Below are 13124 nucleotides of genomic sequence, written 5' to 3' on the forward strand. Positions count from 1 at the left end.
CCCTGCCCCGCCCGGGCGGCCGCTCGGGGCAACCCCGGGGAACAGGCGGCAGAGATCGGCGTTAGGCAGCCCCCCGGGGAGCGGAGCTCCGCGGGGAGGGCGAGCACGGGCTTCCTGCGCGGGGGGACTCGCCGAGTCTCCGGGAATGGCTTTGATACCTTACCGGAGTGCCGCTGAGTTTCTGTGCGCCCTGTGTGCCCAGAGGGATGCTTTCATCCGGTTACAAGAGCCTGTTGTATACAAACACGCCCTGGCTTCAATTAACATTTAAAACAAAACGCCACTTCATGCACTTGATGTTCTTTTGCTTTCCTTTTTATTTGGACAATAAAGTAAAATGAGTTCTTTGGGAGGATTATTGGCTCAACGGGTATGGATGGGGGTTTGAGTGCTGTGGCAGAGATTATTTTCTGTAAGGGTATTTTCTTAGGTTCTTGGTTTCTGTTGCAAACAGAAATGTGGTTATCTATCATATAAAACCTTTATGCATCTGTTTTTGTCCAAAATGATACTCCTTTTTTCAGATTTTCATGCCGCTTTCGGTCTGCCTGTTCTGTTACTGGAGTGTTCAAGTTTGGAAAGTCAGACTTTGATTAAGTTTTCTTCATGGTGTCAAGCTCACATCTATTAGACGTGAGAAAGTATACTGAATCCTAGGTAGTTTGTGTGTTGTGTGAACCAAATCAGAAAGGATAAGGAATTAATGCGAGGTGGAGAGGTGGTGTCTGGGTGTTCTCTAGTCTGATTAGTCTTGCTACTTTTATTTTTGCCTAAATGTCCTACTGTGTTGTCCTTCAGTCTTTATAATGGAAGTGTTTTTGAAACACTTCAAAATAATTAAACATGCCTTCAGCCCCCCCCCCCCCCTTGCAAGAATGAGCTACAGTCAAGGAACTGAGTTAAGAACTGAGTCGTAAATATATAGAATGAGTAAAGGTATCCTAGCTGTCCAGAGGGCTGACAATTAGTAATGTTGTATTCAAATGAAACAAGAATAGGGAGGAAACATGTCAGATACACCTGTAATCTAATTTCTCTGAATTTTGAAACTGAAATACGTTGTTCTGCTTGCTGTGTTTTTGTATGTTCTCATATTAAAGGCATTACTAAAAATATACATAGTTCTTCTAGTATTATCTTTGTCCATTGAAAAGTCCTTGAACAGTAGATGGTGTGATAGTATTGGAAGTACCATTCTGAATCCACCAGTGTTTTTCCCCTTACCCCTCCCAAGATGTTATTGTTGTGGCATTACTAGGCTTTGCAGTGGCAGCACATCAGTTGCTTCATACCCACAAAAGGTAAGGGGAAGGGTGTGCATGAGGTGAGGGTATATTGTGGCTTGGGTTTCTTGTTTGTCTGGGCAGAGGTAGGAGGGTGATAAGTTATCTCAGATTTTCTTTTGTTCCTCACCAGCCTCCTATGTCAACCAGCAATCCCATTCAGACAGGAAGTGCTTCTAGTCTTCTTGTTTAGCATAAATGTCCTGCTTTCCTTGCGTGTCTTTCAAGTGGCACCCTAGTGCTACGTGTACTTTTTAGCTCTGGAATTCTCCCATGTGAAAACCCCTTGAAGATAACTCATGTCTCTTAGGACCACAGTGACTTTCTTCTTTGATCTGAAAAGTGCAAGGTCACTGTTAAAATATGAATCTACCTAAAAACCACCAGTAACTAAACTCTTCTCATGCCTTAAGGGAAATCAGTAAAAAAATGAATAAATTTTAAATGCTAAATGGCTGAATGTGTGCATGTATTCTGGTAGTGTTAGGACCCTATCTGTAGGAGTCATGCTCACCCTGAGCTGGAGGGATGAGTTTTGCTCCCCCCTCCCCCCCCCCCTTATCATGCTCACCCTGAGCTGGAGGGATGAGTTTTGCTCCCCCCTCCCCCCCCCTTAGCTGAAGCTTTCACACTCATTCTTGCCTTAAATCCCATGTCTTGAAATGTACTTTTTCCTTCTTCTGTTCTAGTGCTGCTAGAGCATCTTGGCAAGTGTCTTAAAGTGGTAACTAAAGAGGCTGTTGAGAATTGCATAAAACACAACTAACTACCACCTTGATTTAAAAAATAAATAAAAATGCAAAGCTGAAACTTGCATATTCTACAAGTAAGATGTCTTTCATGCTTTCTGAGTAGATATGGCAGTGATAATCCGCATTAGAGAGTCTTTACATACTTGCGGACTACAAAGGATTTTCTACCCAAACTTACGAAAACCCTTCAGGTAATGCCCCAAACTATTTCAGCCTCTAAGTGGACTCACTGTAGAGACAAAGGAACTGAAATTACTGTCAGTACAAAGGTGGGCCGTTTCTTACCACCATAAAAGTGAAAGGAATTTAAAAAAAAAAAAAAATTGCTCTGTAGCTTGATACCTCCATAATTTAAACAAGATGTTTACTTCGTAAGTAGCAAATAGTAGGGTAAGAAAACTATATTCTAAGAAGTGGATCTGGGATGGTTGCTGTGAAGAGTGATACAAAGGCTTAAATATTAAGAGTTACACCATGGCTTCACCAATACTTAAGAGTTGGTACTGCTGCCGGAAGCAGTCCTGTCTTGCTTCTCCTAGCAGAAGGGAAGAGGCAGTGCGGCAAGAATAGCTGAATTTGGAACTGGATTCAGAACTGGCCCAAATTAAAACTACTTTTCCTGCTGCCCTCCCTCCCCAGACCAGTTTAGTTTTAACCCGGGTTAGTTTCCACATTGAGTTGATTATGTGGCAAGGTAAATGTTTATGCTGACTCAAAAGAGCGAGCAGAGTAAGGGTGAGAATGAACAACAGGGGAACTGATTTGTTTCTCGTTCATTTATGCTGGTGTAAAGTGTTTGTGAAACTGTGTTGCTAGTAGCGGTTCACTTAGTATCACATTACCCAGGATTTTTGATGACCGTTCTAAAGCTGCAAATAAGAATAAAGGATAGAGTAAAACTTTCTTGTATGTTTCTCTTAAGTATATTATATTGTTACTCACTGGCTTTCCGATGCTCATTCTAGTGTGAGTCAAGAATGCTTGTGTAAAACTAAGAGCAGGTTCTTTTAGATTAAGAATATAGCCTATATAGATGTGTTTCAAGTGCTGGTGGAGGGGCATAGAGCTAAAAGGCACGCTGCCCTTTTTCAAATTTTGCTAACAAAGTAACTATGATAGTGAATAAGCACGTTATGTGCATTATCTGCATCCATAACAAATTATGTAGGTAGATGAATGGGACTCTAGGATATACATAGTATTTGTGAGGTTTCGGAATTGTAACCTATGCTTTAAAGACAGAATTTTACATCAGTGTGTAAGTACTTCTGTGTTTTGAACTCTTTCTATTTTCCTAGAGGACCTGATAATATCTATAGCTACACAGTCTTTGCTAAGCATTTTGTGTTTTGCAATGCAGAAATAGGTTTGTTTGTTTTGTGGGTGGTTTTTTTTTTTTTTTAGAAGAATATTCTGACTGTTTGGAAGGCTTGTATGCCTTCCAGAACTCCTACATTTGTTTTTAAACTAATTTTGAGACATTTATATTCTGAGCTTTAAATATTGCTCAAAAATCTAGCAGAGGAAAGAAATATAGTTGTCTTTGCCACAAATAAAAAGACAAGAAGGTGCCATTGTTTAGTGGCTTACTAGTCGATTTGTCATTTTTCTTCAATTTTCTATCAGTGGTTCTTACAGACAATGTCCTACTTGACAAAATCAAACATGCTGTAGGCAGGGCATATATTTCTGATGGTGTATTGCGGATGGAGGGAAAACACTCTTCTTCACTTCTTTAAACTAACTTCCACAAGATTTTTTTGTTGGACTTGAAATCCTAATTAAGTGAAGAATATAGTGTAAGTATCTTGAATAAAAAAAAAAAAAAAAAAAAACCCCCAAAGTCCGCTCTGTACAGCTTTCTTTTTTCCTCCCCCAGTAAAGCTATTCTACAAGGACAGCTCTTGTCAAGTCTTTGCTGTTGCCTCTATCTTTTTCTTTGTTTTCCTGCCTTCATTACTGTTTGTTTTCCACAGAGGTCGTTATTGTAATGCTTTTATTTGAGAAATACATCTGAATTTTTCTGGTATGCTGCTTCTAAGGATGATGCAATCTTTTCATCCGATCCTAGTTTGAAAGAACTAGTTTAAATTAGTCTGGAATTACTTTTCAGTATGGACAAGTTTTGACTACAAATGCATTAGTGATATGTGTGACTTCTTATTTGGAGGACAAGGAAACAACATACAAACTCCCTTAGTGCTAGCAGACCTGTAAGGGGAATAATGCTCATAATATGTATTTTTAATTGGTTTATATTTTGTTGTTGCCCTCCTGTTTACCCCCTCCAAAAAAAGGGTTGTGTACAAAGGGAGTAATTTTGCAGGACTCCTAGCATGAGCGTTCTTCACTGAAGCCCAGACCAGTGTTGTTTTGAGAGGTGGTGGGGAGACTAGGAGTTATATAAATTATTTGCTTCTGCAGCTATTTCATGTGGTAATATAATCTGTTAATTCCTTAAAACCTATATGAACATAGAGTAGTCATTATTTGAGGGAAATAAAGTGTACTTACCAATAGATCTAGTTATTCAATGGAAAAACAGGTTATATTATTTTGGATTGGTACTGACAGTAGGAAAGAATCAGTATATTTCTGAGGATCTAAAATACTCTGGGTTCCTATTCTTTTTTGTAATTTGAAGATATTTATTTTAGAATCACAGCATAACTTCAGCTGGAGATGACCTCTGGAAGTCACCTGGTCCAGGCCCCTTCTCATTGTGACACCAGCTTCTATGTTAGATGTTGTCTAAGGTCAAATCCATTTGAGTTTTGAACTCTGCCCTCTGAGGGTGGAGGTTCAACAATATCTGCAGGCAACCTGTTTTTGTCAGTTTATGAATAGGTGAGCAGCATATAATACAAGTTTCTCATAAAAATTTGATTGCTAGTTCAGATGTGCAGCTTCCTAATTTACATGTTTAACAAGCTGTTAAATGCCATTCTATTGACTCTGCTCACCTGTTTTTTTTGAAGCCTCATTTCCTACATGGCAGGGGAGGGAAGAAGGAGAAAGGGACCCCTTTTTTCCTCTACTGTGTCTTTGGGTGACCAGATAATGAAGAAATAAGGATTTGTTATGCAAATCTGTACTTTGTATATCTGCTCTTTCTAAATTACTGCTGGGTTTGAAATATTAATTCATTTTGTTTGCTATTTATACAGTGGTTTTTTCTGTGCTATTGCTAATCTTGATATTTTTAACTTTCCAGTTATCTTTTGGTTTTCAATTTTAAAACTAGGTGAGAACTTAAAATTATTAACCTAATCTCGTATAACACAGACTAGTAAATTTGCTCAGTAGGTTATCAAATTTCATCCAAACTGTCTTTATACAAACCAAGAGCAAACTAGTGAAGTGCTACAGCTTTAAGTACCTGTGTTTCTTTTCAAAATTATTTTTGTGTTTCATTTCTGTGCTATGTCAGCTTGACACTATACTTGGTTTTATGGCTTTCTCTTTACACTGATTGAAGTTTTAACTTTCTAATGCAACTTTTTAGGTCACAGTTTTCACTCTGTGTTTGACGTGGATGTCTGCTCAGTTGTAACACTAAATGTTTTAATCAGCTTTTCCCTTAGTGCTGAGAGGCTGAAATTTAAGAATGGCATTTTATCTTTAAGCTACCACTAAAAATACCAGATTGTTACATATTAGTAGTTGGAGACTGATGACTGAAATAAAAATCAGCATTTTGATGCAGCATACAGATAATTTGCACTATAAACTATATTTCTGTGTGTAGTATCTTCAGCAGAAATTTTCTGTGTACTTCATGCAGTTTTGATATATGAAACCTGACCTCCAGAATTTTTTAACTGAGCATTCTAGACCATTTGCTGAAATGATGGTGTTTGCTGCTTGCTGTACAGATAACTCAGTTTTCAATAAGGAAATAGAATACTAATTTCATACAGTTTCAGATCTAGTTTCAGTGTAATTTAAACTTGACTAGTTTGAGGGAGCGTCAAAAGTTTCTTGGTTGAGAGGACTCTCCCTTCTGCGTAGTTTTTTGATAACTTGTTACACTGGGTGTTTTTTGTCTTTTCTTAATTTCTTGGCATAGTTAAAATGGTTGCTTTCTTCTTGTCTCCTCCCTCGTCCTTGTTTCAAAACACTATTTCTAAATCTGTCCAGTGTGGACTGTCTAATACAGGGTGAAATATCTTCTTTTTTTTTTTTTTTTTAATGCTGGTTTACAAACTAATCTGTATGGATAGATTTACTTATGTAGAACTGTTGTCAAGATCTGGGTGTTAGTTTGTAGCACTGTTTAAGATTTGGCAAACGAATAAAGAGTAATATCTTCTACAGTTTTTTTTAATTGGTTTACAAACTAATCTGTATGGATAGATTTACTTATGTAGAACTGTTGTCAAGATCTGGGTGTTAGTTTGTAGCACTGTTTAAGATTTGGCAAACGAATAAAGAGTAATATCTTCTACAGTCAGTAGATGGCTTTATGTTTTAGGGTGTGCATGATACTGTGCACGCAGCTTGACAGATTTAAGAGCAAGTCATTCCTCTATTGCACGCAAGCATTCACGCCTCTAAAGAGCCATCGGTAAAGCTCTTAATATGATGGCCCATTATCATACAAAAATAAAAGAAACTATCTGTATTGACAGAGCAAACAATGTCAAAGAAAATGTTATATTAATATGGAATTTTACGAATATGGATTGCTCATCTTCCCCCGTACGAAGTGTTTTTTCCCCCACTGGCTAATCCTTACACATTCAGACTCTTGAGATTCTCAGCAGTCAAAACAGCACAGTTGATGGTTTCGTAAGTGTTTGAAGTGAAGATGTCATATTTTAGATCAATGTGAATACAGGTGAAAGTATTTAGGCTAGTAGGAAAGTCTTGTCACTGCTGTGATGTTCTCAGGATTGTGTTTCTCTTATAACTGATGTTTGCTTCCTTATCCTTCATGGCTTTTTTCCTCTGATATATTTAACCTGTATTGTACAATTTTTTTGAGCTGGGAGTGCTTCAATATTTGTTTTGCAGTTCCATTTGCACTAAAGGTATTATATAAGTAAACCTTAAATGTGTTTACATAGCATACATGCATGAAGTCAGAAGTAATCAATTTCAAGAATCCTCTTTTCTTTCGTGTAATTAAAGATGTGGTAACCCAGTGGGAGTTTGTTCAGGTCTTTAAATACATGGGTTATCAGTTTAAAGGTAGGGATTATGTTATATGCAGAAGTGTGCTTTGAGCCTTACATTATTAAGGGAAACAAATTTGCAAGCAAGAAAACATAAAAGTAATCATTCTCATGGCACTGATACTTTGTCCTTGTTGGCATATGTGCAATAAAATGTAAGAAATCGAATATAGTGACAAGGATGCAAATCATTATAGCTGTAAAGGAACTAGGGCAACCAGGAATAATAATTTTGAATTTTTCAGCTCAAAGGAGGGTCCATATTTAAGAAGAGATTTAGCACTCATTAGTTCAGTTCTTAGCTAAGAAGCTGTGAGTTGAGCAATGTTGTCTGAAGTGTGAAAAGTGCAGTCATCCAATTTGGTATGGTTTTGTCTTCCTTGACTGAAATGTAGGGATATGGAATCACAAGACAGTCTTTGGAAAAACTTGAATTCTCCGTTATATTTTCCAAAGAAACTTTAATTAGTGTAATGTAAGGGAATTTGTTCAATCATCAGTAATGAAGTACTCTGGTATGTGATGATTATATGCCCACTGAAAATGTGTAGCGATTTACTGTTACTGATTTAGCTGCAAATAGAAGACAAATGTGTTCAGCTGTGTGCCTGCGTTTGCACATGGCAGGATGAGAGGCAAGGCAACATTTTTATTAGTAAGTTGGCAGGCAAATCCATATTTTTGTTATCTTTTTTCCTCCTCTGAAACTCTAATTATATATTTTATTTCTATTTATTTATATCTAGGGTGTGGATTCAGGATTTGTTCCCAGTGTTCATGATTTTGACAAGAAACTTACCGAGGCTGATGCTTACTTACAGATCTTGATAGACCAATTGAAGGTATGGTAACTAACTGGTGTATTTACTGTATTGGGAGTCTGCTCGTCAGTGTGGTTTTTCAAGGTCTGGTTGAAAGGAAGCTCAACGGGGGGAAAAAGTCCTGTTTTATGCTTGGCACATGTTCTGGTCAATGTGGGAGGCAGGGAGAGCTCATCTGGCTGAGCTGACTGTGAACTGGAGAAAACATACCTTTTTTTATATATGAAGTCTGCTGATGATAGAATTTTATTTTCTCTTTCCCCCTAGCTTAGGGTTGTTACATAAGTTCCAACTACTTCTGAAATAAAGAGATTTTTACGAGAAGTATAAAAATTAGAAGTTATAAGCTAAGGGCTGAAATAAGCTGAAAATGGCTTTCTCTCAGAATGGATCTTGGGATTGTTAAAATAGAGTTAGAAATTAAAATAGCTCAGATTTTATAGAATGGCTTACAATGGTCCAAACATTCTTTTGTATATATAGCTTCATGGAAATGGCAGAGATGACTTAAGTTTAACTTTGAAACATAATTAAATCATTGTATTGCTCATAGCATTTTAGAATTTATCTTGAGAAAATTTTGTCAAGTAATCTCTAACTACAGTTGCAGATAGTTTCAGATTTTGTTGCAGTAGTGATAGATATAATCTCTTCTTTGTCCTTGGGTGAAAATATTCTGTAGAAATTTTGTACAAATACAGTTCTTTTACAATTTGTACATGTATTTTAAGAGTAGGTGGGAAGGTAAGGAATGATGAGGTCATACCTCTCAGTACTCACCTTATTGAGAAAAACAGTTTTTGCTGCTGATTAGGACACTTTTTCCCATGACTCAGCAGGTTAAAATTGCTGTTAAGATTGCTTCAGTTCTGCTGGTTTGGAATTTTTTTCCTCATATAACGGGCAAGTATTGCATGTGGGATATTCAGCAAAAATTCAGTTGCAGGGGAGGGTGGAGAGGGGGAAGAGCATACCAACAAAAATGGAGGTAGGCAAAAGAGATGCAAACAAAATTCAAAGCTAAACTGCAAAGGAGTTATCAGGAGTTAGCTTTGTCTCCTGCTCTGGAGCCATCTAACATGCTTCGCTGAAGGAAGGTATTTAAATCTTTACACCTTCTAATTGTTATTTCAGGCCAACTTGGGGGGAGGGGCTATAGGAATTAATTAATAATGAAAGAAGAGTGAATTTGAGGATGGACAGAGACCAAGACTACAGTCTTTTTTTTAGAACCAGAAATCAGCCCTCAAGGGAAAGGGAACACATGAGTAGGTTTTAGGCAGGCAGTTGAGTGAAGAACTGTAGTTTACCTACTAAAAATTAGTCTTTTCTGAGCAAGGGTGGATGTGATCAACTTTTGAGCATTACCTTTAATCTTTTTTTTTCTTCCTTGAACATCTTGTACTTAATGGTTGTTTGTATGTGCACCTTAGAGTGCTCTTGGAGGCAACTTTTAACTGTTTCAGCTCAGCTTGTGTTAAATACACATGCAAGCTTTTCAGTAAGAATTTGTTTCACTTTGCTTAGCTGTATCTCATATTCCACTTTTAAGAAAATAAATAGAAGTTAATGCTGGGGAATTACTATATATCTTCCCAAAATAAGTGCTTACAAATCTTACATGATTTGAATCATGTACCTGAATAATAAGGTACCTGGAAGGGTTGCTAAGGGTTGAGGCTGTTTTGGTAAGCACTCAGTATGCCCCAAAAATCTTTGCTGAAATAAAAGAAAGGCAGTTTGAGGTGTTCTGATGAGTGTCACTTTTATCACTTAACCTCACCTTTTTGTGCAAACCGTGGTAGAATCATGCCAGGCTGAGCTGTGGAACAAGCCAGGATCTAAGATTTGGTCTCCTGCAGGATGGGATAATGTGAGAAATTAGTTACAAATTTGTTATATCACAAGTGCTGTAAAGAAATATTAGGCAAAAACTGCTTTGGGTCATAATACCAGGATCGTATAACTTAAGTACTTATTAAATGCTTTTGGTTTTGAAATTTCTGTTTCTGGCTGATTGGATATGGAAAAATAACACTTTCAGTATTTTCACAAGTATGTCTTTCTTTTAGCTCTTTGATGAAAAGCTCCAGAACTGCAAAGATGATGAACAGAGAAAAGCAAGTACATTTTGCTTAAATATTGCTTGTTTTGCTTAATCAGAGGGTTTTGTGCGTCAATTTGCTATAGTCTATAAAAATTTAAACATTCTTGGTCTATTTTCATATTCCTCAATTTGTCAAAATCACTTAAAGCAATTTGAATAACTGATAACATTATTTTTGTTGTGAATAGGTGGTAAACAGAATTTTTGGTAATACTGGGTGCCATAACATTAAAAAAGGTTTCAGTCTGTAGGAAATGATGACTCTGTCAAAAGCACTTTTAACTTAAATTTGCTATTTTTTCATCTTTAACAAGGATGAGTGTTTACTGTTTGTAGGAATAGCAAAGCTGTTCTGAAGGAAAAAAGTAGATACTAAGAATCATGTATTTCACATAATCAGTCTGCATCCTGTGTAGCTCTGTGACTAGCATACCACATGTTGGAAGTCTGAGAATACCATAATTCATTCACCTTAGGTGAGGATGCCAAAAATGCAACTTGCTATGTGGAGAGCCCTACTTTTTTAGCGAGGTTGTAATTCAGTTAAGTGTTGTGTATTTTTTTGCATCCCCTCCTATTCTATTTCAAAGTCAAGTTTGTGGGTCAGTGTTCAATCACTATGTTTAAGAAAGGCTAGCACATACCTTGGGTGGTGTGGGTTTGGCATTAAGTAGCATGCTGGTTTTGTATGTTAATTTGTGTGGTGTGGAGGAGGGATTTAACAATTCCTTATGAAGGGTTTATCACTGAGGAGTTGCTTTTATTTTCAGCAAATGCAGTAATTTCAATATCATAAAGTAGTAGTGTGTTTCATCCTAGTTCCCTCCCTCCCCCCAATTTCACTTGTGAAAAACAAGCTGATGTTCTCTTAGTGTTTGATTTCAGTTTTGAGAACAGTTTGATGCTTTGTGTGATTAGTTTACTTCTTTATAATGGTTGTGACCTTTCATGCGTTACCCATCTTGTTTGATGTGTTATGTGGTGTCTTAGGGACTTCACAGGTGATGGTCTTTCTGGAGTTCTTTTGCATGTACGGGCTTTTAAAATAACTTTGAAGTATAAGCGTTCCCTGTGTAAGTGTGTTTAATCTGTAGACAACTGACCAGGAGAGTAAGATCTAAAGATTTTGTATTTCTCCTTCAGTGCATCTCACTGGGAAGAGTTCTCCTTCAATTTTGACCTCCCTCCAGATGTTACTTTGCAGATCAGGCAGTACCTTCTTTTTCCCCTGTGACAGTGCTTCTAATCCCTGGAGACTTTCTGCATGTTGTGCTGATTTCTTTCTTTATCTCTGCAAGGTATCTATGGAACAGACAGGTTGACTTTATAGAGAAAGCAGGAGGCTTGTTTAGAAGAGGTCAGCTTCCTCTGGTTTTAAATCTTGATGAGTATTGCTATTACTATAGATTCCATTTATTCTCTATTAAAAATTAAGAAGACTTGGCAAAGTACGTTTTGGATCATGTCTCTTCCTGTACAAAAGCAGCTAAGAGGTTTTTTTGATACTGTATTTAGCAGTTTTCCTATTTGTTTATGGAAGTATGGTTCAGCTATCAGACTATGAGCTGAGTGTAACCTGCAGGATACTTCCATCCAACCCATAGTTTTTTTTCCTCTGAGGAAACAAGATTTGTTTATTTGAGAGTTAGATGCTTCCTGACTAGCTGAGTGCTGTTTTCTGCAACTGTTTATGGCCAGGCATTTAAAACCTGAGCTATTGTTTTCACAAGTGTACAGCGCACTGGATGAGCTGGTTTTTAGTTACAGAATATTTGGTCTTTTGAAGATAATGGTATAGGGTATAGGTGTTCCGAGATGCTTCAAGATCTCTGGGATATCTTCTTTCTGAGACATGGTAATCTGTTGAACTTGGAAGAAGACAGTGCGGATGTAGACTTTGATGAATTTTGAAGACTGAGAAATACTGTGATTATCATTAATTCCCTGTGTTATATCGATACTCCTGGCAGAACTACAACTAGCACTGTATAGTGGGATCATACTGTCTTGCAAGCATACTATAACTAGCAGCGCTGCCAGTTTTCCTGAATCTACTAATGGAGTACAATGTATATATCCAATTATGTAGGAAGTAAAGGAGGGTGCGTGATCTGAGGGTACTGGCGTTTCAAGCTGAAGACAAGATAGGACCTTGCTTTCTTGCAGTGTTAGCAATATTATGGGTGAGAACTCGAAGTAAACTTTTCTGTTCAGTTTTGTGAAACTATCTTGACCACACATATCGGATGGGAGAATAAAACTGTAAGCATTCAAAAGTATCAGAACAGTGAAGAGGTGTATATTTGGCAGGCTGGAACAAAGCTGACATTACTTAACAAGATTTTGGGGAGAAGTGTAGCCTGCTGAAGCTGTTTCGTTCACAACAAGTACTTCTTATGAAGTAAATCCAAGACTGAGCACACGGATTCAGGTTGCACCGTACGGATTCTGACCATGAGTCAGCTGCCCCTACAAGCCTCTGCTGCCTCTCATTGCTGGATGAGCTGATCCAATTCTCTGTAGTCACATGATTGTTGAATGAGGCAAAAATCACTTTCAATGAAATAAAATTAGCTTTCTATTGGATCACCAGTGGCTTCATAAAAAATCAGATGTCAGAAGATGCAACAAGCAGCAAGCAGATGGAGTAGTTTCAGCGGCAGCCTGCAATTTGATTAGATATAGCATGTAGCTGCATTCTGCAAATATAAGCCCTCAGGAAATGGACGTTTCATTTGAAAGTAGTGTATTCATTACGTAAAACTAGGGAAACTGTCTTATTAAAATTTTATCTTCATCTGTTTTCAAAGAGTAGGGATGTTGAAGAGAGAAAATTGTGATAACTTTTAGTGATAAATTATATTCTTTGATCTTTGTCTTTTTGGTAATTTTTTTTATCTTCAACATACCTCTTTTTTGCCTGCTTATGATTTTCCTTACAATTTTGTATTTTCTAAATTATTTATATTACTTTAATGTAAGTT

The 13124-nt window shown here is 37.2% G+C and overlaps 1 protein-coding gene across 2 annotated transcripts in view; it reads left to right on the top strand.

Moving 5' to 3' along the window:
* The window catches only part of OSBPL9 (oxysterol binding protein like 9), a 56274-nt gene that overhangs the window by 19538 nt on the left and 23612 nt on the right, over positions 1-13124 (top strand). For both annotated transcript variants that reach the window (XM_009287360.2, XM_009287361.2), the window contains exons 4-5: positions 7959-8054; positions 10106-10153. In XM_009287360.2, coding sequence (XP_009285635.1) covers positions 7959-8054; positions 10106-10153 — 144 coding nt within the window. The remainder of the gene's footprint in view (positions 1-7958; positions 8055-10105; positions 10154-13124) is intronic.

The sequence above is a fragment of the Aptenodytes forsteri genome, unplaced genomic scaffold, assembly GCF_000699145.1.
Source record: "Aptenodytes forsteri isolate BGI_AS27 unplaced genomic scaffold, ASM69914v1 Scaffold119, whole genome shotgun sequence".
In the NCBI taxonomy this organism is placed as follows: Eukaryota; Metazoa; Chordata; class Aves; order Sphenisciformes; family Spheniscidae; genus Aptenodytes; species Aptenodytes forsteri.